General features: G+C 25.9%; 3 protein-coding genes and 2 long non-coding RNA genes across 5 annotated transcripts; 3 read left to right on the top strand and 2 right to left on the bottom strand.

Moving 5' to 3' along the window:
• The first annotated feature begins 1,435 nt into the window (after positions 1 to 1,435).
• On the top strand, positions 1,436 to 4,577 carry LOC126904724 (uncharacterized). Its single transcript, XR_007703812.1, has 3 exons — positions 1,436 to 1,710; positions 4,170 to 4,320; positions 4,390 to 4,577. It is a non-coding gene; the product is annotated as an uncharacterized LOC126904724 (long non-coding RNA).
• Positions 4,578 to 9,273: 4,696 nt separating this feature from the next.
• Positions 9,274 to 10,848, top strand: LOC126904711 (sentrin-specific protease 1-like). Its single transcript, XM_050683937.1, has 4 exons — positions 9,274 to 9,357; positions 9,485 to 9,617; positions 9,718 to 9,822; positions 10,113 to 10,848. Exon 4 carries the CDS (start codon positions 10,118 to 10,120, stop codon positions 10,697 to 10,699), a length of 582 nt encoding a protein of 193 aa, XP_050539894.1. The 5' UTR covers positions 9,274 to 9,357; positions 9,485 to 9,617; positions 9,718 to 9,822; positions 10,113 to 10,117; the 3' UTR covers positions 10,700 to 10,848.
• A 2,359-nt stretch (positions 10,849 to 13,207) lies between these two features.
• LOC126904702 (26S proteasome regulatory subunit 6B) lies at positions 13,208 to 17,994 on the top strand. Its single transcript, XM_050683926.1, has 6 exons — positions 13,208 to 13,386; positions 13,987 to 14,076; positions 14,137 to 14,470; positions 14,530 to 14,733; positions 16,994 to 17,463; positions 17,710 to 17,994. The coding sequence occupies exons 1-6, from the start codon at positions 13,354 to 13,356 to the stop codon at positions 17,821 to 17,823; spliced, it is 1,245 nt and encodes a 414-aa protein (XP_050539883.1). The 5' UTR covers positions 13,208 to 13,353; the 3' UTR covers positions 17,824 to 17,994.
• On the bottom strand, positions 17,719 to 19,616 carry LOC126904720 (uncharacterized). The gene is made up of 4 exons (XR_007703805.1): positions 19,602 to 19,616; positions 19,416 to 19,538; positions 18,947 to 19,351; positions 17,719 to 18,456 (listed from the first exon to the last, which is right to left on the bottom strand). It is a non-coding gene; the product is annotated as an uncharacterized LOC126904720 (long non-coding RNA).
• Positions 19,617 to 20,604: 988 nt separating this feature from the next.
• On the bottom strand, positions 20,605 to 23,790 carry LOC126904997 (uncharacterized). The gene is made up of 7 exons (XM_050684400.1): positions 23,625 to 23,790; positions 23,357 to 23,567; positions 22,615 to 22,831; positions 22,319 to 22,544; positions 22,022 to 22,258; positions 21,628 to 21,753; positions 20,605 to 20,824 (listed from the first exon to the last, which is right to left on the bottom strand). Exons 1-7 carry the CDS (start codon positions 23,788 to 23,790, stop codon positions 20,697 to 20,699), a joined length of 1,311 nt encoding a protein of 436 aa, XP_050540357.1. The 3' UTR covers positions 20,605 to 20,696.
• Between the last annotated feature and the right edge of the window lie 2,272 nt (positions 23,791 to 26,062).

Raw genomic sequence — 26,062 nt, 5'->3', positions numbered from 1 at the left:
TGTTTCTATTTTTCTCATTGTCTATAACAATTTACCTGTTTCCTTACATACTGAACACTCTGTATCAGAAATGAACTTGAAAACACTTTATAATTGATAAATTGAGAAAAACAAGTAACAAAAAGAATTTAAAGAAAACAGTTCATTTTTATTAGTTTGTTAATGTTAAGAAAATCACTTTTTATTTAAATAAATCATTAAAAATTTGTATTTAAGAGCTATCAACATAATTTATTTTTAGAGGATCCACTTCTCTCTACAGAGGGTGTTGGACCTTTTTCACATGTTAAGGAGTCCAAGATGGATCTTGGCACTTTGGGGATCGAACTCGAGACCCCATGCGCCGAAACATATGTTTCTACTTATTAGACTTCTTAATCACTATTATAATTTCATAAATTATACTTATCCCAAAAATGACCATTTATTAGGTACTTAATTTTTTGGAAATATGACACTTTATTTGACCAATGATGGGGATTCAAAATAGTAACTTTTGCATCAAAAAATAATCTTTTCAAATTCATTTTTGAAAATGTTTCAAAAATACTCCGTTAAAGTTAAGCTTTTGGTACAGATTATTAGTTTAAAAAAATTGTCTCTATATGTATGTGACTTGTCTTCTATATTAAATGATATAATCAAATATTAATGTGCATTGCCCGAGCATACTGTCGTTAAGTAATTAGCCTTCGTATGTATACGCGCGACGTTTCACTATTTTATTTTATTTCCATATAGTTGAATAGGATACAATTAAAAAATATAGTTGTACAGTCCATTTTTATAGCACTAAAAAATGTAATGTGTAATTGCGTCCTCTTTTCACAATTCAACAGATATCAAAGTAGTATTTAACTCATACTCATTTCTTGCAACCTTTATAATACTACTCAAATCAACTTTTAGTTGACCAAAAAAAATTATTTTTACTGATATTATTATTTATAAATTAATTTCATTAAAGCTTTTACTATTTTTATCACTAGATAACTGCAAGTATCAGTTATTTATTTAAATATAATTTTTTTTAATCATTACACAATAAGGAAATAAAATACTATAAGTCATTGTCCTCGACAATTTTTCCTTCATCACCTTTCTTTCACATGACTTTAAATACAGAGTGACTTCTTTATATTATGCGTATTAAAAAAATGAAACGACACCTCCGATAAAGTACATGCATATGTAGCTTCATAAACACTTGGGCGATTTCAAAAAAAAAATATTTCAACAATAGAACGCTATCTATAAAAGCGTACAGTAAAACACAAGTGTTTTTAAAACATTTGAGTATAGATAGCATTATAATTAATAAATATAAAGAAATAATTTTTAATTAGTTTACTCGTTGATACCTGTACTTAAGTACCCTTCCATATATTGATCTTGACCCATTAAATATTTTATAAGAAAAGCTCTATATATGATTATTTTGAAATTAAAAAAATAATAATAATAATTTATGATTTTATTATTAAAAAGATATAAAAAAATATAACTTTAACATAGTCTACGAGTGCATAAATGAATGGACTAGATAAGTATGGAAATCTAAAATTCTAATGGAAAGTGTAACTAAGAAAAGAGACCACTTAAAGACCAATACAAAGATGGATAAACAAAGTTGAAAATAATTAATTGGAAATTGGAATACAGAATGGAGTATATAAGCTTAAAGGATCCATCACAAGTTTTAATTAAAACGTTAGTTATTTTGATATAAAATAATTTTAAATTACTTAAATTAATAGGTACTCTTTTTTAAAATTGTTGAAGTTATATTTTGAAAGTGTATATTTATTTATTTATGACATATATCGGAATAAAATAATGTTTTAAATTGCATAATGGTAAATTCACTTTTTTGACTAAAGAACATTGTTGACATATTCATATGACAATACATATAAAAGGAAAAAAATATGTATTCCGATTATACAAAATTTATTAATTAAATTAAATTTAATAAAAAAAATCATAACGACTAAAAAAGATAACATTACAATAGGAAAATAAAAATAAGATAAAAGATATTCAAAAAACTTAAATTAGTTGAGAACTAATATTTAAATTAAAAATGAATATTTAAAAAAAATAATACTTAAAACATTTTAATTGGCGTCTTGTGAAGTATCAATAAAAATCTCTGAAGAATGCCGTTACTGAATCCAATTTATTATTTATGAAATTTTGTTCAACTTGTAATTTGTCATTGAAAGTCTTGGATAAAGACTGCCACTAAAAAATAAAAATACAAAATTCAGTTAAAAATAAACATGTTGTGTCAACGAACATACTTCTGAAAGGTAAATATTTCTTTGCAAGTGAAAAACAACATTAGGAGTAACTTTTCGGGCCAATCCAAAAATGTTAAAGCCGTCATGTCCCTGCTCTTGACTCATGTCCTTCAAAGTGTATTTTTTATTTTTTGAATAATTAGGACCGCCCCTAGGGGGTGACATGACAACAACCTCTGCTTTAAGTTGATTAGCCAATTAAAAAAAATCGCCTACTATAAATTCAATGTTTCTCCACGCCGTATATTTTTGAATTGTGCATTGCCAGCCTAATTTTTTGGGGATTTTTGTCGATCGCTATGACTGAAAAATCAAAATTCAACATGCACGTCAATTTTGTAATTCACGAGTTGCAACAATCATAAAAAATACTCAGTTCACTGTTATTTTAGTGAAATGATACTCGACACTATATAGACTGATTAAAGCAATACAAATTTATTACTGAAATGTATTCAGATACCTACCAGCACAGTTCTTAATCAACAAAAGAATGTTGCTTAAGAACAACTTTTTGGTATTTATGTCAAATAAATATATTTTTTCTGGCATAAATAAACCTTTAAAATTAACATATGCTATATGAGTACTTAAATTATGTCGTTTATTATTGGATACAAAAATAAAATTATTATGTTTACATTTGGTGTAGAACCTGGCTAGCTGAATAATATTTCCACCAGCTCCACAAAAAGGGCCCATCGAAACTTTTCCCTTGCAACGTTGGGCGATATGGTAACTTAATATGTCTGGTCAAATCGAGTAAAAACTCTCTGGATCCAATTTAACGCCTCGATCATATTTATTGAATTATGTGTATCGTTTATCCCTTCGGCCAGTGAGCGGCTAACTTCACTGGTTGTGTAACCATTAAAGATCCAAACGTTACCGCTTATTTGTCCGTAAAGGCTTAAATCACGGCTATCCTGTATATCTACAGGGTTAACGAGCGTCTGGACGGCACGCTGTTCACTAATTCGTCAGTTTCGCCAAACAATCTCATGAAGTCCGACCTCTGTCAGTAGGAAAGCATCATGGAATTTTAAAGTTTTAGAACTACTTTTCATGATAAATATTTCAAATACTTTTAATACCTCCTGTAAGGTTTTTTTTTTTTCATCGTTTCCTTCATATTCTATACATATCTATTGTTTTTTGTTCGATCACCACGCTGTATCAAAAATCATTCAGTTAAGTGCTTCACCATAAACAGACGGATTCATAGTCCAGATCCTCCAAGATGTCGGTAGTTGAACGAGCCAATATTGCCTTTGTCTACGAACACTTATTCGTCCGAACCAATAATTGGTGACAGCTTATTTCGTGGCTGTCCTGCATATCTACAGGACGTTCCCCTTTCGCAGCCTTGAGGACGCGCTCGATGACTGGTCAGGCCATGGGGGAAACTTAAAAATGAACTTATATAAAAAAACAACACAAAATATAGTGTTATCAAGTTTTTTAGTAGTATCTCAAAAAATAAAATTAAATATTTGAATTTGAAGATTAATGAACTAATTCTTATTATTGTAATCAATATATACTATTCGTCATTTCTGTTGAATTACTAATATCTTGAAGGTACGATTTTACGTAAATTTAGAAGGAATATCTACCAGTAAGCTTACCGTCTGTAAGTAAAACTAATTTCAGTTAAACAGTTTGTTCACTCATAAAAAGAGTATTTCTAACATAGGAACTTTTTCGAATTTGTGTATAATATGTTTAAAATGTTTATACTCTAATTTTACAGCGATTACGATTAACGTAGTTTTTTAAATAATTTAAAAATAAATATAGACAATTATTGTCTATATTGTTATTATTATGGTAATGGCACTATTAATTTATTTTTGTAATTTTTAGACTGTGCGTCTGCTGTGTCTGGAAGAACGCGTTTGAATAACGACCGACAGTGCACGCTCTTATCGATAACGGAATTATTAAACATATAAAGCATATTTATTCGTTAAAAAACAAAAAAATGTGTGCGTTTGACGACAATTTTACAACGACTGTATAATTATTAATATAATTTTTCAATTTTTGATATAATTATGGTAATGCAGTTTTAATTATTTTTTAGATTCTGCATCTGTCACGGCCACATTACTACGCTGGAACATTTCTTCATTTATTAAAATGTGTACATGATTATATTGTCTTATAGTAATTGCAATAGTTAATTATTTATTTATTTATTTACTGCGGAGATAGCTAATGCAGTCATTACAAAACACATTAATTAATGTTATATATTAATATATATATTAATTATTTTATATTATTACCGCACCAAGACATATTCTTATGGTTTAAAAGTTCAATAAGTACAGTTTTAAGTGATTGGTATCAATTGACTGACCAGTATTCGTCATAACTATAATGTTATTTCCTGTTTTATTAAATTTAAATTAATTTTTATACGTCAGATAATAAAAATAAAACAGATCGTGTAAAATTACATATATGAAATAAGTAACAACTATTATGATCAATGCATAGTTGAACCAAAGCAGTTTTTTTTTTTTGCTTTGCCACGGCTAATTAACTGGCCAACCCAGGTTTCAGCTATAATATTTTTTATTATTCAAATCTGAAAGTAAAAAATATTACATTGCTAATTGTTAATTATTGAAATGTATCTTTGGGGTTTAAATTAATTCATACACTACTTACATTTCTGTACGTTGTACCGTAACACACACGCGAAACGGCATAGAATAATATATAAAAATGACAATAATAGTATAATGTGTTAAGTAAAATTTTGAAATAAAATGCGGGTATAAATTAAATGCACCTAACGTCTTTGTGGGATAGCGACAAAAGTACACTTCCAATCATATCGCTAGATGCGAGGCGATATCTTCTTAACGATTTTGATAACATATTAAGTCTATAATATTTCTGAACTTAATTTAGTATCATAACGTAATGCTTTATTTTTTAAAACATTACTTATAATCAAAATTATTACAAAATTTGTAATGATTTTTTAAATAAATATTACAGTCTATGATTATTATAATTCGAATATAGTTATTAAAATTTTGTCGAATTGTTTGAATATAATTTAAACTTTATGTGTTTGATTGAAATTTCTAAGTGGCTAATGTCCCATAGCATTCATTGAAAATTTCCCCATTTCATAAATAGATTTTAAACAAAATATTTGTGAATAAGAGGTAAGGTATTGAGGGATTTGACCAGTGTTTGAAACCAAAAATGATGGCAGAATTTTTAGGTACATAGCTGTATACACAGCATATCGCAAATAAAGATCTTGTTTAATAAGTTTCTGTATATTAAAAGTACGGCTTCCTAAGAATTATTCCTATAATCAAATTCATGTAATTTATACAATTTATGGAACTCCCTGACAAAATTTCATATTATCAGGTAGAAATACAAGGTAGCGGATAGGAGATTGTGTGGGAACTGCAGTCTAAAAATCGGAATTTTAAAGCAGAAAAAACGTAAAATCTATTCCAGGTACAGCTATAATGAGGGGCTGAAATTTAATATATAGTTAGAGACTAGACACTAGAGATAGTGACTAGAGATAGATACTAGAGACTAGTACGATTCTAAATCATTAATCTGTAGTTTTACTATGATTCTTTAGGTGACTGATAAAATTCTCGAGTAAGGCTAATACAAAAGGAACGGTATAATTTTTCATGTGAAAACATCTTAAGTTACGTCTGAGCATTTCCGCTGGAGGAGTGAACATTTTCGATCGTTACCTTTTTAGCGTTACACTTTATAAACTCAATCCAACCGAACTTAAAAAACGTGTTCCTCGTGGCCATTGTATAGAACACGTCAAATTTACACTCTATGTACACCATAGAGTAGGTGCTCAGTATTTTAAGGGGGGCTCAATTTAATTTTTCCTTCCCTAAAAATAATTTTTATATAACAATGTATATAATTTTATTCAATTTTTTGGGGGGCTAAATTGCAAACGGAGAAGTTAAGCTCTCTGCATTATACTCGATGCCTATGTTATACGCCGTTGTATTATTTTAATTTCATCTTACGTAGTATTCAATCTAATGATTGTTTTGCAGCAACTTCTATGTTTCTCTATCACTAGCCTTCCTATTTAATACTCTTATACAATATACTCTTGATATGAATTACATCCTTGTTCTTCTATTATTTGATTTATGTATTGCAATCTTGATCTTTCTCTATGATTTTTTCCATCGATTATTTCTTCAAAGATTAATAACAGCAATCCATCGTGCCTTAAAGTATGATCTATTAATTCATTTCGCTTCTTTGTATATTCTTACATATTAATTTCTTCTCAGATACCCTTCCTAAAACTTCTTCATTAGTAGTTCTATCAGTCCAACTTATCTTTTCCATCCTCCTGTAGCACCACATTTCGAATGCCTCTATTCTTCTCATATTTTCTCTTGCAAAATTTCATGTTTCGCATCCATATAATATGATGCTCCAGATGTACGTTTTTAGTAGATTCTTTCTAATATTAAGATCAATGTTTTTTGAAGTAAAAAGACTTCTTCCATATTAATTATTAATATTATAGTTATTTTAATTTATATTTTATATTTTATATCTATATTAATTAATAAAAATTATTTATATGTTTTCACATATCCCAAGAATCGCAACCAAATGAAATGTGGTCTGTGATAAAATAATAACATGGCCTTATTAATATATCTTTTTACGCCGTTGTAATGATTGTAAAAAAACCACAAATTATGTGAAATTTATATGGATTTTATATGGTTTGAATAAAAACTATATGTATAATCCTGTACAGTTTATAATAATTCTAATTCATATATCCCATTATCATTATATATAACGTTTATGTTAAACCGCTAAAACGTTTTAAAATAATTTAAAGCAGTTTAAAAATTTTTTTTAAAAATAAGGTTTTAAATTCAATTTTTGAAACAGTTTTTATATAAAATATAATTCAAAATGTTTTAAACAAAGTTAGGTTAAATTAAAATGCCAATAAATAATCTTTGTTTGTATAACTAATTTAATACCGTTCTAAAATAAATAAAACCGTTTAGATGATACAAATAAAAGTTTATTATACTTAAATATCATACTAAATATTTGTAAAATCATGAGAATTATCACTATCCTTAATAACCCTGAAAAAATTTGTTGAAGACACTTGCCTAAAACTAAAAAAAAAAAAAAATTACTGTAGAAGTACCATCATCTCGTTTTTCATATTAGGTATGACATCGATTTCCACACGTAAAAGATCAAAGCTAAATTAATAACAATGCCTAACAGATAGGTACATTACGAAAATAGTTTATCCTGATAGATTACATTTAGATTGAAAATTTCAATATAATAGATATTGAAGTTACAAAGATAGCCGTTATTGTCAAAAAAAAAAAAATAATAATAATAATAAAATTAAAAATGCAAATAATAATTAAACCCTAAAGTTATTTTCGATTTGTTAAAGTTGTTAAACTTAATTCAAATCTCCTGTTATTTTCTTTTTTCAGAATTATTATGTAATTAATTCAATTGATAAACAATATTATATGTTCAACTTAATAAATTTTTATGTTGATTATAATCGCATGGCATGATGTTTTTTATTAATAACTAAATGGTAATAGCGATGTCATACGGGTAAAATTTTTAATAGTTGCAAGAGAATAAATAAACGTTGATATTTTATTTCATAAAGATTAAATTTTATATGTATAAATATTCTGTTAACGGATATCAAATTTATTCTATTTAATTATTCATAAAAAAATCTGTATCATTTCTAAACTAATGTAATAAATAAACAAACAATTACGAAAGTTTTTTCTTCGAAAAATCGTAAAAAAATATATATATATATTGATAATTATCTGTAATAAATGCTTGACACATTGTATTCTTTGACAAATAATAAAATAAAAATAAATAAGTATTGTGTATACTAAATTTATTTATAATTGGCTTATACATTTTTTTAATGAATTTTTACAATTAAGTTTCTTTGACAATTAGATGTAAATGTTGATTTTATCGACATTTGAGTTCACTTCGTTTTTTCTCGTGAAAAATAAACTAACGTCTTGTGTAAGTATTAAGATTTATTTAATTAGTTATTGATATGGCAAGTGAAGAAAATATTTTTGGTCAAACAAATGAAACAAATTTACATAAGGTCATACGCAGAGTTGAAGAAATATGGAATCGTCGTTTCATGCATTCCAATTGTGTTTTAAATAATCCAAATAAAGGACAAATATCAAAAAAGTCAACTAAAGGTGGAAGAATTATCTGTAAACACTATTAAGATTAATAATTAAACTAATTATTTCGAATAGAGAAAAAGTTTTTTAATATAAAATATCAGAAAAATTAATAATAAGTTCGCTTATTGATATGTAACAATAATTCAGTCGCTTTACTTTAATTTAACTATTTTAATATTAAAAAACTTTTTCGAAATTGATTATTTAATTAATAATTATTAAAATGATATTCAATTTGCAGCAATTATTAACGAAAATATTTATCCTATAACAAATTCCATTATTCCAAAAAAACGCATGTATCGAAAAACAAATAAAAATGATAAAATTATTTCAGAAAAATTGGTAACTATAATTATAATAATATATATTAACAAATCTATAAATTATAATTTTGTAAAATTGTAATGTATTCGAATTAGCTATGTAATTGGGCTTTCTCTGATTCAAAAATATAAAATAAACTATCAACCCCTTTAATATAATTGTTATAACATAATGTTTAATATTATTCAGGACTGCTATTTTTTCAATAAGATTTGTATGGGAAATTCAATTTTTATCGAAGATAATAATTTAATATTAATTATAGTTTATTTGTTTATTTAAATATCTCTTTGGTTGCCTAGAAATTGATACAGCAAAGAGAATTCGGAACACTAATTAAGAATGAAAAATCTGAAAAATATAAAAATAAAATTTTAAATTCAATAGAAAAAAATAATATAGCAATTTCAAAAAACAATCCGCTATTAATACCAGCTGATTTGTTAGGAAAGGTATATTTTATCGTGCATTTTTTCAATAAAAAGATTTTAGGGTATATCCTAAACCATTTTTTGGACTTAAAGCAGATTTTTAAATAAATTTATCATATAATTAAATATATTTTTATGATCCGTTAAGAGTTTTCATAAGAAAAACTTACAACGCAAAAAATCTGAAATAAAAAAGCAACTCTTTAAGATATCTTCTTATACTACTGCTCAACCAAATTTAAAAAGAAATTCATCCGAAGAAGATGAAAAAGTCATAAAAAGTATAGAACTTTTAAAATATAATTAATTTTTAAAAAATAATATAATAAACGTTTTGATTTTTGAAACAAATATGTAATATTCTAAAACAAATTATTTTAGAGCCGAAAGTTAGTTCTAATCCTTTGACCTTAAATACACCGAATGACGTAAATTTACTTGCTCTATCCACTGTTGAAGTAATAAAAGTACCAGAGAAAGAAAAAGGTAATTAATTATTTAATCTATTTATTTTATACAAAATAAAATAAAAAAAGATTATTTATTAAACATAATTAATAATAATAATACATATTGAATTAATATAACCTCTGCTGAGTCGTGTTATTAAGTGGGTATTACTTTTGTTCAAAACGTCCATGGGTTTTGAACAAAAGTAATTATATGTGTTTAATTTCATATTCTAAAACCTTAAATAAACCTAACTAATAGTAAACTGTTCAACAAAGTTTTTTATTAATTTTATGAAAAATGTTTAAATATGGTTACACTTGCAGAAGTAATGCAAGATCAGAACACAAAATCTCTTGATCAGTATAATGCACCTTCATTTAAGTCGCCTACATCTTGGTATACTTCAGACACAATTAATGAGTACATTCAAATGATAGTAACACGGTCAAAAGGTGAAGTTTATGCAGTTGTCACTGATTTTATTGTAGCGTATCTTCGAGGAGGTTATCCAGCTGTAAGAAGATGGATAAAAAAAGATATTCACACAATAAAATTACTTTTTGTGCCGATGAATATATATGGGAGTCATTGGATATTGACAGTGGTTAATGTACCTGAAAAGACTGTGACATCATATGATAGTCTTAAGTCGTATGAAGGTCCTTATCCAATGGTATTAAAAAATTTCTTAATTGAATGGGAAATGGACAAAAAAGGAAAAGCTTCTACATGGACATTACAAATAGGCGAGACATCTCGCCAAACCAATGGACACGATTGTGGGCCATTTACTGTTGAGCTAGCAGAAAAAATGTCTCGAGGAGATACAACACCAATAAATGCAAATCTTATGCCTTTTATAAGATTAAGACACAAAAATGAAATTATTGCTGGCCAGTTATTCTTTTAATATTTTTATGATTGAATTTTTATTTTTGTATTTTATATTAATTTTCTTAATATTCACTATAAATTGAAATTTTTATTAATATACCACCAAACATTTTGTTACTTTTTCTATGTTTAATTGTTGTTTTCTTTAATTTTTTTTAATCTTATTTTTCTTTGTAACATTATTTCGTTAAAGAAATTCAAATTTAATATAAATTTATCTTAATTGAAATAATTTAATGTTTATGTTATGTGAATATACAAATATTATAATATACAGCCAATTATAAATTTTTAAGTTAACAAGTGTATCTAATATCTTAACAACTTAATTTTAATTTTACTAAATGACGATTCTTAAAGAATTTCACAACTTTTGTATATTTTTTAAATACTATTTTAACTGTAAAAATTTCTTTTCTATATTTTTTATGGATGCGGTATATTGAATAGGGGTAACTAAACTTATTTTATTTTATCTTTAATACTACTCTATCCTATAATTGTGCTTGGGAATTCCAATTACTTGTAACTTGAACCTAAAATTTTATAGGTTTAGTTATGATCAGTTCAAAATGGAACATAGTCAATATTTTGCAAAACACAATGGAAATACTTAATATTTAAATAAGATTTTCGTATAAACTATAAACTATAAAAAATAGATTTATCCACTATAAGTATTAATACACATCTCACACAGGCACGTAGCCAGAAAATGTTTATTGGAGGGGCCAACAACTTTGGGCCCTTGTATCATTTTCCATAATTTGTTTCCCATGAAAAACTTGTGGGGGGGCTCCCTCCACTCCTCCTTATATAGTATTCCATTCTATGAATCTTACAAGTTCAAAATTTGTGTTTATTTTTAAAAAATTGGTAGATTATTCCAAAAGTTACATGATCTGCTATTTCTTTATTAATATCCTGATTAAGATAAAGTATATCAAATGAAAAGTAACGATATCATGGATCTATATAAAAAAGTTATGGCAATTTTAAGTAAAAAAAATTGAAAATATTTCGAAAATTAGCGATTTATAAATTTGTAATTTTTTGGGGGGTTTCCCCCATTGACGGGGAACGAAGGAAATTTTTTCAATTTTTGAGGATAATGTTTTCGACTAGATACGATTTGTGATCTTTGACGTATCATTGAAATCGGTTCGGTGAGACTGAGAAAAAGTGGTAACAGACACAAAAATATAATAAAAAAACACATCATAGTAAAACCAATACCTTCTCAGCTTCGCATCGAAGCTAATAAAATAATGATGTGAACATAAGCTGATTTAATTTTTCAACTTTTAAGCTATTAAAAAAAAATAATTTATACCTAAATACTAATAACAAATAAGTTATAAAAATTTTTAAAATAAATATAAATTATAAACAATGTAAAATTTATTTTATTTAAAATTAAAAACAATTCCGGCCTTTTCTTAGTCATATTTTTATTACTATTATTTAGAACACGCAAATAACAAATTAACAAAAACAAATAAATTACCTATTGTAACTACTAAATTATAAAAAAAATCAGATTAAAGATAAGATTTATCAAAAAAATTTTCATAGAGTATTACTCTATCGAATTTTGTAATCAACAAGATTCTAATCAATGCAGATACTTGGTAATTTGTTATCATTTGTTGGACCAGAGTTAAAAAATTTTTACCTACAACCACGTTTGGAGTAACTGCTATTCCATTTATTATTACGTCTAGAACGTTATCTTTTTCAAATAACGTTTTCTATGAATATACAAATGAAAATACAGCCATAATAATAACTGTATTACTCAATAGAAATCACAAATTAATAATAATTTCAATGTGTATAAAGCCTAGCACGTTTTTGATAATTCGTAAAAATAATTGAATTTTAAATTTGGGGGGACCGGCCCTGGTCCACATTAAATCTAAGGGGGGCCAGGCCCACTCATGTCTACGTGCCTGATCCCACAATATGAATTTTTATACAAACTCAATTTTCTTTTGTAATAATTTCTTTTTATTTACAGGAAAATAAGTTTTCCTATATATTTAAAAATAATATTAATATCAAAATGAAATGAAAATTTCAAGAAAAAAAAGCATCAAATAATTTTACTACATTTAATGATGATAGATCTTCAACCAATATATAAAAATGAACAATCATTTTTAATACTATACATTAAATATGTTTATTTCAAAAAAAAAGAATTAAGGTAGACTTTGTCTAATATATATTAATGACTATATTTCTGGAATTCCTATTCTCTGTTATCAAGTGGACAAACTTATCTCGTCTTCAACCAACGTGAAATACAATGAAAGTGGAAGGCATGATTACATACACTCTAAGCAACCGTACAGTACATGCTAGTCATTCGATAACTAAAGTTTAATTCATATTAAAAATGGTATGATATGTTTAATGTGAATAGCATACACGGTAGCCAACATAACTAGAAAGATGACAAAGTAAATGAGAAATATGTTTTAGGTTATGTGAGTGCTATCATTTGAATTGTGATTAATCATTTTGATAACGTCCAATAGAAGTATAATAGTATTCACTCACTAAGTGCTTAAATTTTAAAGTAAAATACTGATCTAAACTGTAATATTTAAAAACTTTTTAATTAATTAATATTAATATCGTTATATTTAACACATTCTTTTAATTATGGAAGAAATTGGTATTGTTTTGCCAGAAAGGGTATGTGTTAAACATTATTTTATCAATATTTATTTAAAAATTAAAACTACTTATTAATAATTAGTTTTACGTTTATATTTTAATGCATAACTTTTTACAAAAACACCTATAATATGAGTTGAAAAACTATTTTATTTGCGTGATAAATTTCAAGTAATGCTTCTAGTGGAATAAAGAGTTTGTGTAGACCATTAAATTATTTGGTTGTGTTATACTTTTCTTTTATTAAAACTATCGGTTCTTACATGTCATAGTTAATTTTTTTTTTTATATAATTTAAATTAATTTCATTAATAGCTAGCATATGATTGTAATGTGTAAGGTGAATGTGATATGTTCTTATTTATTTCTGTATATTGTAATTAGTTTTTTGAGTTTTAGTTATTAGTGAGATGGTTGAACATAAAGCCCATGCATTCAGACCTGTTGGTCCATTGTGCACACCTCATATCGAATTGTATTCGGTATGAGTTATAAAATGTTATTAAATACACCATATAAATTATTTAAAACTAAAAATAATTTTATCTTGGATACATTTTGTTGTTTTTAATCATTTTTTTTCTGTTTAAAGATAAATTTACAAATATTATTTTATAGGATGATAGTCAAGATTCTAAGCCAACAATGCCAAATTTGAATAATGTAGAAGCTTGTTTAGATAGCTTAGATCATTACTCCAGATATAAGGTACATATTATTTTAACTTTTAAACTAGAGATCTATTTTGTTTTACTTTTATTATTGTAGCGCTTACAAAGATACCTTGAATTTTTAACTGTACAAGAAGAATATATTAAAGATGAACAGCGTAACTTGAAAAAGGAGTACTTACATGCTCAAGAAGAAGTGAAACGTATTCAAAGTGTACCATTAGTTATTGGACAGTTTTTAGAAGCTGTGGATCAAAATACCGGTATTGTAGGTAGTACTACTGGGTCAAATTATTATGTTCGCATACTATCTACTATTGATAGAGAGTTACTTAAACCATCAGCCAGTGTTGCTTTACATAAACACAGCAATGCTTTAGTTGATGTATTACCACCCGAAGCAGACTCTTCTATATCTATGCTTCAAGCAGGTATATAAAATAAAAAATATTGATTTCATTGATTTGTAAGATTATGTATATTATTATAGATGAGAAACCTGATATTCAATACTCAGATATAGGTGGAATGGATATGCAAAAACAAGAAATTCGAGAAGCTGTGGAACTTCCCTTAACACACTTTGAATTGTACAAACAAATTGGTATTGACCCACCAAGGGGTGTATTAATGTATGGTCCCCCTGGTTGTGGCAAGACAATGTTAGCTAAAGCTGTAGCTCATCATACAACTGGTAATATTTATTAGAATAAATTCATTTTATTTCTATATTATTGGTCGGTCGGTTCCAATTTAAAGTTAACATCATAATATAATAATATTTAGTAGACAGCGCAAATTTTCCATAAATCAATTTTATTATTATTATTATTATTTTTGATATACTATTTATTTTTTTTTAATTAGCTCCTATAAAAAAAGTAATTTATTATACTTTGATCAAAACCAAGTTGATATATGTTCCTATATATAAATTGCAATACAATCCAATTTAAACTAACAAAATAACTTTTAAACATAATGAATTAGACAATTAATTTCTTTTTTAATGTACTTAACATTTCAATACTTATTTTATTATCTGCAGTATAAGCGATAACAGCACTTATTTCAAAACTTGACAAAATGAGATTTGTATGAACAATGATAAAAGAAGTTTCTAAACAATTTTTTCCCCCATATTTTTAGTGAGACTCATAATTGTCTTATAGCTTTGAAATAAAATAATATTTTGTATCAAAATGTATATATAATTCAAATATGTATTCTAATCATCCTGAAATTAAGGAAAACTGTGATATGTACTATTTCAATATAAAAGATAAAAAAATTAAATAAATGATAAGTTCGTTTTCAATAAAATGGATTGGAAAATTTTATTCAATATATTAAGAAAAAAAAGAATTGATTGGATAGATATATGGCTTAACTTCAATTTATTAAGGATCAAAAAACAGGAATAAATATAAATGGATTGGTAAAAGAAGCAAGAATAAGAATAGGAGTGAGACAAGGGTGCCCTTTGTTACCCTATCTATTCAATCTTTTCATAGATTTAACAACTAAGACCAAAAGAGTGAAAATAAATGGCTAGCATATACACTGGTATTAGTTTTGTGGATAACATTGTTAGCAGAGTCTAAACATGACAATAATATGCTAAAAATTCTATAAGTGCACTAAAATGAAAATAAATTCCATGAAAACCAAAACAATGCTTATAAGTAAAATGCACTCAATATTGCATCTAAATATTAATATACAACATTTATAAACAATATACAATCACAACAGGTCTTAGATTTCTACTACCTATGAAGTATCATAGCTTCCAATAATAAATCAACACCAGTCATCAGAAGAAGAATAGTATTGGCAAAGCAAGCATTCCAAAACAAGAATCAGTTTTTCACCAATAAACATCTGAGCATTGGCACGCGTAAAAGATTAGTTAAAATATTTGTTTGGAGTTTGCTTTCATATGGCAGTGAAACATATACAATTAACAAAAAATCATCATTGAATCATTGAAATTATGGATATGGAAAAAAATGATACAGACAAAATGGATTAAATAGAGACGAGTGGCTCAAACGATAAAGCATTGACTTCTATAGATGATGATGAAATAATCAGTTTTTATCCTTATATTTCCCAGAATTTAACATGTTACAGAAGGTGGTGGTTATCTTTCACATATTAGTCAAAGATGGACAGGACGGGTATTATGGCTGGCTCGTACTAGAAACCAGACACCACTAATGAGAAAATCACAAGAAAAATCTTGTGACACCCTAGGGATCAAACCTGGGACCTCGTGCGCCGAAACACATGTTTCTATTCACCATGCCAGGCAGTCCCCTTGTTGCATTATAAAAGAAAATATGCATTAAGTGATTATTTTCTTTAAAGTTACAACACATAGTTATTTGAAAAGACTTACTTTACAATTCCATAGTATATGAAAACATAGAATGCTGTCTAATATTATAAAATATAAATTATGTTAATTCTTTTTAAACTAGATAATTTAGAAATATTATATTGTGTTTAATTAATTTAATGTTATTTATTTTTATTATTTTATATATGCACTTCTCATAAAATTTTCCATTCTACAAGTTTTTTAAAGTTAAAAAAAATATATTAGATGTTTTACCATAAAACTTAGGATTCTAATTTTTGTTTATAAGTATATAATTTTATTTTATTTTATTTTAAGACATAAACATACACTTAAAATTAACAAAAATTATACCTATAATTATAATCATTGTGATGATTAAAAAATCAGCTCAGTAATTAAAAACACTCTCTCCATTGATGGAATAATTTGAAAATATTTTATAAAAAAAATGTTTAAATAGGGTGGAAGAAATAAAATTAAACACCTTTAAAAATTTAGTACAGTTTAAATTTTAGAACTATTTTAACCAAAATTCTTATTTACTAGCACAATAAATATGAATTAATAAAATTATATGTATTTTCAGCTGCATTCATTCGTGTTGTTGGTTCAGAATTTGTTCAAAAATACCTAGGAGAAGGTCCAAGAATGGTTCGTGATGTGTTCCGTTTAGCTAAAGAAAATTCTCCAGCTATTATATTCATTGATGAAATTGATGCTATTGCTACCAAACGTTTTGATGCCCAAACTGGAGCTGATCGTGAAGTTCAACGTATTCTTTTAGAACTGCTAAATCAAATGGATGGATTCGATCAAACTACCAATGTAAAAGTTATAATGGCCACAAATCGTGCTGATACTTTGGATCCAGCTTTGTTAAGACCTGGTCGTTTAGATAGAAAAATAGAATTTCCATTACCTGATCGCCGTCAAAAACGTTTAGTATTTTCAACTATAACAGCTAAAATGAATCTCAGTGAAGAAGTTGACTTGGAGGACTATGTTGCTAGACCAGACAGGATTTCTGGAGCTGATATAAATGCTATTTGTCAGGAGGTAGATAAAAACAAAAGTGTTATCAAATAAATAATTAGAATCTCCTTAAGCTTTTAAATAAAAATAAATAGAATGCTTATATTTAAACTGTTTTTCAAATTTTATAATATATATTTTATTATATACTTTTTTTCATTTTAGTATTTTTTGTTTTTGTAATTTTAAATATTTTTTTATTTATTATAATTATATTATATACATAATTTTTTTTTATACCAACTTCTGATTTAAATTATATGTTTTCAGGCTGGAATGCATGCTGTTCGAGAAAATCGTTATATTGTACTACCAAAAGATTTTGAGAAGGGATATAAGAATAATATCAAAAAAGATGAATCAGAACATGAATTCTATAAATAATTTTTTGTCAAGGGTTTATATTCTGACATTTTTTTTTTTAAGTACAGAATTTATAAAATTATCCTTATTTCAATTAATTTTATACTAATTGATAGTGTATCTTAAGTAAGAAATTTATTAATAAAATATTATAATTAATTTGTGTTACAAAATAAAACTGCAGTCCATTTATTCAGTTTAACTTAATTTTAATTCCAGATATACATTATGAAATTCTAATCTGTACATAAGTTTATTATTAAAAAATAATTCACAGCATTAAATAAAACATAATTTTCCTAAATTTATTCAATTTTACTGTGTAAGTATTATTATAAAATTATTTTACTGTAAATTAACAACTCGTTAGAAAAAGAAATCGTACAAAAAAGTATTTATGATAATTTCATTGATAAATTTAGAGAATTGAAAGTTTAGAAATTAATGATCTTTATGTACATTGTATTTTGTTGGGTGGAAAGAGTGCAAAACATAATTGTTGTATGAAGTGGCATGTCCATGACTACCTCCACCATAGTTACCATGGGATGTATGTAAGGCTTCATTGTCTTCTACTTCTTGTAATTCACGTTTTTTAAGAGTTCTGGAGTATACAGTGGAGAACATAGAAATTATAAATATAACAAACATCGCCTAAAAATGTAAATCAATAAGCAAATTAATGATTTTTTATATCTGTAATTATTTTTATATCAAAATCAAGTTGCTTAAATTAATGTATATATTCTACATGTATAAACTGTATTTCTTCATTTTTTCTAAGAGATGAAATACTTTTACCTAAATAGCACCTCCAAAAATGTTAAGATAGAATCTTAACACTTTTTTGGTCATTAAAATTTTTTTTTTACAAAAAATATATTTATACTCTTGGTATAAGAAAAGTTATGTTTATATATATATATGTAAATAAAGTGAAGTAAACCTTCATATTTATCCATGAGAAATTAAATATTTTTAATTATTTAAGGTTAATTATTGATTTTCCTTGTAAATTTTACATCTTATTTAATGAGAATTAAAATCAAAATTAAGTAATTAGTTTAAAATTTAAAAATATTTGCAGATAAATTTAATATAATTTTGTATAAAGTTATTGTAAAAAAATTTAAGAAATACGCACCTGATATATTTTCATTTTTATTGTTTGAATGTCTCTTTCTTGTAATAATTCAATAAGGTTAGTCTAATTTAAACTGTATATGAGTTTTTAAGAATAAATTGATTTATATATTATTTTCCTCTCCCCTACCATTATCTTAGTTTTCCAATTTATGAAAAATCCCCTACTCTTAAAAATACACTACTTTCTCTTGTAGTTTTTCATTATATCTGTTTGATTAGAACTATAATTCGAAAAATTACATAAATCGTTTACCATGATTTGTATAAAATAAGATTAATATTCAGTAAATTATTTTAAACTTAGTTTTTCTTGTGATTTAATTTAGCCTCCTCCAGAAATGTTTGGGTTCCACTGATCTTAGCCTTAGGACCGCTTTGTTTAACACTCCTTGTTGAATCATATCTTATAGACAATTAAATCAATAGCTTACAATAAAAATTATAAACGTATTATTTCATTAAAATACTTCAGAATTCAGATCCGCATGGTCACTTTCTCATTGATTTGTTTCGGTTATCCATTATTCTACTGAGCACATGCCATTTTATTTGTAGGGACACAATTCCGCAACTAAAGTGTATACATTCACCTGACATACATAAAAATAGTTAAGTCTACTAAGAAATTTTAATACAGCTACAAATATACTTACTGAATAAATGTAAACAAAATAATTTTTGAACTAGGAGATTAGAGGAATTACCAATGGCCTTCAATTTTTTGTCTAACTATTAAGGGAGGGGGTTTGAACATATGTAAGAGAAATTTTTAACTATTTGAGGTATAACTGTAACATAAATGTTGTCAATTTGAGTGATTATAATCTCTATCTCGCCTAGGTATAATCTAGCAAAAATAATGTTAAAATTCTACGAGGGAATTGCGAAGGAGTTTTTTATTGAATTGTTGTATGATTGTGATAGGAGTTATTTACAAATCAGAAATCCATTTTGTATTTATTAAAATAAATATTACATTTTTTTTTAATAATAAAGAACAATAATTATTTCAAACTAAGAAGCTAATTAGCCTTGGCTATGGACTAGTCAGTCCTGCCCGTAGTTCGACCTATGCACTCAGTTTAAATTTCCCCCTAAATTCTAAAAAATTATAACTATTATTATTTTTAAATAATTAAGAGGAAATTATTGAATTTTTCCCGAAAAAAAATTGACAAACTTTGTTACTCAGACGTGACTCATGAGTAAAGATTTCTGGGGGGATTGCAGATTATTATTATGAAGCAGAAGTTGTGCCATACCCATAATTTTTAAAGACATATAAAAAATAAAGTGATCAATTAGGCTGACTAAGCCTTTTTTTAATTTTAATTTCTTAGAATGTAAAAAATAATTTTTTTTGAAAAATCGCCTTTAAACAGAAACATATTAATTAAGAGGAAAGGGGAGCTAAAAAAAAGCGTTAACTCCTAAAACTCACAACACGATCAATTTTTTTAATTAAAAATAATACTTTAAAAAGTATGTTAAAAAAAAAAAGTTATCAAAAATAGTTTAAATTTCTTCTGCCATTCTTAAAAAAATCTTAAATACGCACTTGCTTTGTATTAATGAAAACAAAATTATTTATTTATTAAAGATGATTTATTTAATATTTCCTTAAAATACAATTTTTAGACAAACACATGAAGACATTTTACTAAGGTATATATTTTTTTGTCTTTAACTATCTTATAAATAACATTTAACCATGAAAATCTTATATGTAAAATATATTTAATTCCAGATTATGATTTAATTTTTCGGTAATCCAAGTACATATGACCAAAAAATAAAAAGAAAGCATTACATAATAATGTCTTACTACCAAATGATGTGATTTCTTTTGTGTTTACTATAGGCTGTATCATTTTACCTACAGATTAATAAAATTAAAATTGTATTAAACTTCAAGGTTAATGAATAATAGTTGAATGGCATTTATAAATTTTTTTAAGGTTGGAAATAATAAAAATATATTTTATTTATCATCATTGTCTTAGCCTCTATCCTTACTATTTGGGTTCGGCTCTGCCTTAACGATTTTTACACCAATTATCGACCTTACACAACCTTATTATGGCTGAGAGAACCAATATGGGGACAAGTTGTGTGTCACAGTATAGTTTGGATGTGCTAAAGCGTCGACAGAATGAAAATAAAAATATATTTTATTATATCCTTAATTATAACTTAGTGGCCTATATCCAAAAGCTGATATGTTAAAAAAAGTTATGCGTCATTTTCCAAATAATTATATGTCAATTTTACCAAAAGTTTGTTTTTTCACTTTAAAAATATCAATTCCATAAGATATCATTGAAGTTTTTATATTGTATTTGCTCTACTGAACATTTTATAAAAGTAACATATCAACATTTAGACAAAAACGAAATTTTATATAATAATCGATTATTAAATTTGGTTATTGATATTCTATTTTTAATATGGTGAATTCCAATTGTTTTAGAGGGACAAAAAAAGTCAAGTTTCGAATTTCATTTATAACATACAATTGTTTTTTAGAATTTTGAAATAGAATTTAGTTCATAAATTAGTTACTATTGTTCTGTAATATGACATTATGAATACAATAGAATAATTGAAGTAACGGATAGTTTAATTAAACGATAATTTGATTCAATCCATCAGATTATCTGTTAATTGTGTTTATCTTACCAATCCACATTAATGAGATAGCAGATGCAATTCCACGTACAAGTGTCACATATGTGTGAAATTGAGTAGATCGCATTTTATTGATTCGATAACAATAAATGGATTTCATACTACAATAAAAGAGTTCTAAAAAATAAAAACAGTATATAAAATTATTGTTTCAATAAAAATAATAGTCAAACTGTATAAAAAATACTACGAAAAGGCACAATCGATATTATATATTTCAAATTATTATTTTTCTAAAAACTATTACAAATAAAATCATTGTAAGCTTTTTTAAAAAATTTAGTTCTAGTTTGATAATTTACAGTCTCCCGCGCCCTTCTCTCTGGATATTTAAGCATGACTATAGATGCGTAGCAAGTTAAAAATAATTTATAATGAAATGTACCGGTAAATAGACCGTAAATCAATAGACTTAATATTTTCACAATCTTATAACGAGACTGCACATTTGACTGGATAGCTAAGCCACTAGCAAATACACACAGGAATGAAACGTTATAAGAAACATTTATCGCTTCCTTTTCCCACCAATTGTATCCAATGAATTGACCAAGTAAAAGTCCTAGGCAAATGAGCATAAAACTATCATGTGTTGTATGCATGTAAATCTTATCGGTCAACACTTAAAATATAATTATTGATTAATCTTTTAAAATATATATTTTTATTTATTTAAATTTACTTAGGTAACTTGTTAAAACTGCATTAAAAACGAAATTGACAATTCCGTCTACTCCTAAAAGAATGACATAGGTCATAAATTCTATTCCTCGAACATCAAAAACTATTAGTATAGATCGTCTGATGGGATCTTTGGTAACTTGCCAAATAGCTTTTCTGTATGGTCTATAGATGTCTTCCACAGTTATTAATCTACTCACAGATTTGTGATAATCCAAAATAGCTTGCTGTTTAAATAATTATTTATAGTTAATATCAATTCCCCAATTATTACTGATTTTATTAAATTGTTAAAACCTTTTCAGTCAAAGAAAAAAATAAATTAATATTTCCTTCAAAGTGTATATCGTCTCTGTATAAAGGTCTTATACCACTTGGTGATGGTTTTGAAAAGTAATTGGTAAAATTTTGTGTAATAGGGCAGTCATCAGTTTTTTTGTCTCTAATTTCTTCACGAAGATCTGGCATTCTTTTAGTTCTTTGAGTTTTTTTTGTCAATAACACTAAGTAGGAACTATAAATAAACAGGATGTCAGTTTGTTCTGAAAAGTGAAATAACCTTAATTTGTATTCAATATTTTGCATTTTTTAGCTTTTGTTTTTATTAAAATACGGTTCAGTAATTATACTTAAGTTATTATTATAATAATGGCTAAAGATGCAACTAAAGAGACGGTAGGGAAATAAAAGGTTTAGCTACTTGTTGAAGGATTAGCCCCCCAAAATATCAGAAAATCCATTTATATTGACCCCTTTCAAAAAAAAAAATATTCTAGTTATGCTTATGACTGGCATACACAGATGATATCAAGTTATAATTAAATTGTATTGAAATTAAAGTTCATGTTAATGAATAATATATTTTTTTCATTAAAAATGGTTTTGAATTTTTATTTACTTTTATTGTTTTTCGAAAAATGGACGTATAATTTTATTTACTTTATAACGCAAAAATTCATTGTTTTGGTACATTAAAATGGCTTATATAATATTTATATAGGTCATAATATCGTCAGTTTTGTAATTGTATTCAATTTACCGTCGTATACCAATTGTCTGATTAACTGTAGGATAATTCACCCAGGGATACTTTTCATCGTATAAACGAAAGTTAAAAGCTGCTAATCGAGCATTTAACTGTTCTATATTTCTGTTTCCAAAAGGTTCATTATCATCGTCAAATAATTTCAACTCAAATGGATACGGTATGGCAATAAACAAGCTTATTACCAACAATATGAACGTTGAAGCTGCAAGTATACAAAATTAAAAAAAAATACGGTTTTATTATTAGCAAAGAAATTTACTGGTGTAAAACATTGAAGCGTAATTCCCATGATAACTAAAATAGCCTTTTATTACTTCTGGTATGGTAATTAGACCTAAAATTTCACCACTGCGTATTATTCCATGTACTAAATGCCTCCGTTTTGCAAACAGTGTGGATAGAAGTAGTGTATATGAGGTATTCATTGTCCCTGCACCAATTCCTAAATGACTAATGTGTAAGTTAACATGAACTTTTTATTTTTCAATTAGCATACCTCCTAATATTCCTAATGCTATCTTGTACATCGATCTATATTCCATTGTCAGAAACAATGACCATAAAATCAAGAATCCTCCACCTATTGTCAGAACTACCCGATATCCATGTACGTTCACAAATACATCCGTTAATGGTACTTAAAAAAATATACAACAGTACTATTATATTTACAATGTAATCACATAAGGTGGTCAATAATTAACTACCTTATATTATTTTATTAAGGGCAAATCTAATTTTTTTCTTCCTAAAAAAGTTTTTATATATAATATATTATTTTTTTGGAGGGTTAAGTCTTCTAAAAATCGACACACCCTATCCTTTTGAATATAATTTATACCTGTTACTGCGGATACCAAATTAAAAATTAATAAATGGCAATAAAAAAAATTGAAACCAAAATGGTGTTCATTCAATCCAAATAGAGAAAAACATAATCCACTCGTAATGAATCTTGTCACAAAAGCCACTATGCAAGTTAACCAAGCCCAAAAACCTTTATCTGGACAAAAAGTTAACACTAATAATGCAGACTCAGCTGCCGGATAGGACGCTATGTATGACCCAGGTAACTTTTGGTTAGCGTGCAGCCATGCCGGACAAGTAGGGCTTTTTATTGATGGTGGACATTCTTCATATTGAACGTTATCAGTAATAACATTAGAGTCACTTGAAATAGTTTTTGCTAATTCCACAAAGTTTTTTTCTAATTTTACTGAGTTTTTGGGTTCGACAAAACGAGCAAGAGCAATAATTTCATAGCTATCGTCCGATATCAATGAGTCCAAGTCTTTTGAGTGAGATAAATCTGAAAAAATTTCATCGATATCTATAAATGTGCCTGTTTTTATTTTAGTGTTAATAGATGTGCTTGTTGTAGGTTTTCCAGAGGGTCCTGCATCGTCATTTTCATCATAAGACATTTAAACAAAACACTCTGTATTTTCATATTAAAACAACACATAAAAATACAAATATTAAAAACCATAGAAATAAAAATAAAAATCAATATTGAATTTTTTTTTTAATAAAAAATTAAATACCATTAAAAAAAAATATTATTTTTTTAATGAAACTAAAATAAATAATGTATTATTCGAAATAAATTTTATCATATTTTTTTGTGTATGTGATAAAATTAGAAAAATTTTAGTATCCTCAATGATTATAAATTATTAATATAGACTATAATGCTGCTTACTTATTCTGTATTTCTTATATATTTCTTTTTAAATAGTAAAACTACTGTGGTTTTATTCTATATAATTTTTATTTCTTTATTCATGAAATTAACATTGTTAACAACATTATTTTTAACCCCTAAGAATTAACACGAAAAAGAAAAATTCAGTAAGCAATCCTTTACTCTATTCAAATATGTTTTATTAAATTGTTATTAAATGACTTAGTTATCTTATATAAGTAGACTTAGTTGTTTTTAAAGAAAAAACCAATTTTATACTTATAAAGATATTGGCAAATTCAGTAAACTACATTTATCATTAAATTTTTTAATTAGTGAAATTTAGCTGAAAGTTAGTATTATAAAAATAACGATTGCTATTATTATAGGCTGGTTTATGAAGTAATCGAATGCTATTTTTTATTCTTGGTGAAATCGCTCGTTTATGGCGTTCGCCGCAAACTAGAACAATCAAGTTGTAATATGAGTTGTGATGTAATAAGTTATTATGTTTTTATTTTTATAAGAATATAGAAACAAAAATATAATAACGAAGTACTACATCGAATGTATTATTTAAAAATAAATTATTATTGTATAACATATTTTTACTCGTTTAATTTAATAGAGTACTAAATACTATTTGTATTGCAAGTTATTAAATAAACATTTTAAATTGTCTAGATAATTTTACATTTAGGACAGGGTTGGAAGTGAACAATTCGGTTTACATTAAAAATAACAAAGTTGACATACGAGGTGATTAATTTATTCTTAATCATTAAATTTTTACTAAAATAATGATTTTGAGAATTATTTTTTAAATTTTATTTAATATTATTTATGTCTCAATTTATATATGATAATATATATTTTTAAGGATTATTCCTTTAATAGAACCAACCTATTTTTTTTAAATAACAATATACACATTTTATTAACGTTAATAATGAAAATTATATAAATAAAAAGATAACTGTTCGATAGCAAGTTTTGAATTTGTATTTCATAAG

Source organism: Daktulosphaira vitifoliae, unplaced genomic scaffold (assembly GCF_025091365.1).
Source record: "Daktulosphaira vitifoliae isolate Bord-2020 unplaced genomic scaffold, ASM2509136v1 Scaffold_4, whole genome shotgun sequence".
NCBI lineage: Eukaryota > Metazoa > Arthropoda > Insecta > Hemiptera > Phylloxeridae > Daktulosphaira > Daktulosphaira vitifoliae.
This window is presented reverse-complemented; position numbering and strand designations above follow the sequence as displayed.

Coding starts and splice junctions, on each gene's coding strand:
- LOC126904711 (XM_050683937.1), top strand. CDS start 10,118: ATGCAAGATCAGAACACAAAATCTCTTGATCAGTATAATGCACCTTCA.
- LOC126904997 (XM_050684400.1), bottom strand. CDS start 23,790: ATGAATACCTCATATACACTACTTCTATCCACACTGTTTGCAAAACGG. Junction 22,832..23,356: donor CAGACAATTGGTATACGACG/GTAAATTGAATA, acceptor GTTTATTTATAG/TTCCTACTTAGTGTTATTGA. Junction 20,825..21,627: donor TATCTCATTAATGTGGATTG/GTAAGATAAACA, acceptor ATTAATCTGTAG/GTAAAATGATACAGCCTATA.
- LOC126904702 (XM_050683926.1), top strand. CDS start 13,354: ATGGAAGAAATTGGTATTGTTTTGCCAGAAAGG. Junction 14,077..14,136: donor ATCATTACTCCAGATATAAG/GTACATATTATT, acceptor TTATTATTGTAG/CGCTTACAAAGATACCTTGA. Junction 14,734..16,993: donor TGTAGCTCATCATACAACTG/GTAATATTTATT, acceptor ATGTATTTTCAG/CTGCATTCATTCGTGTTGTT.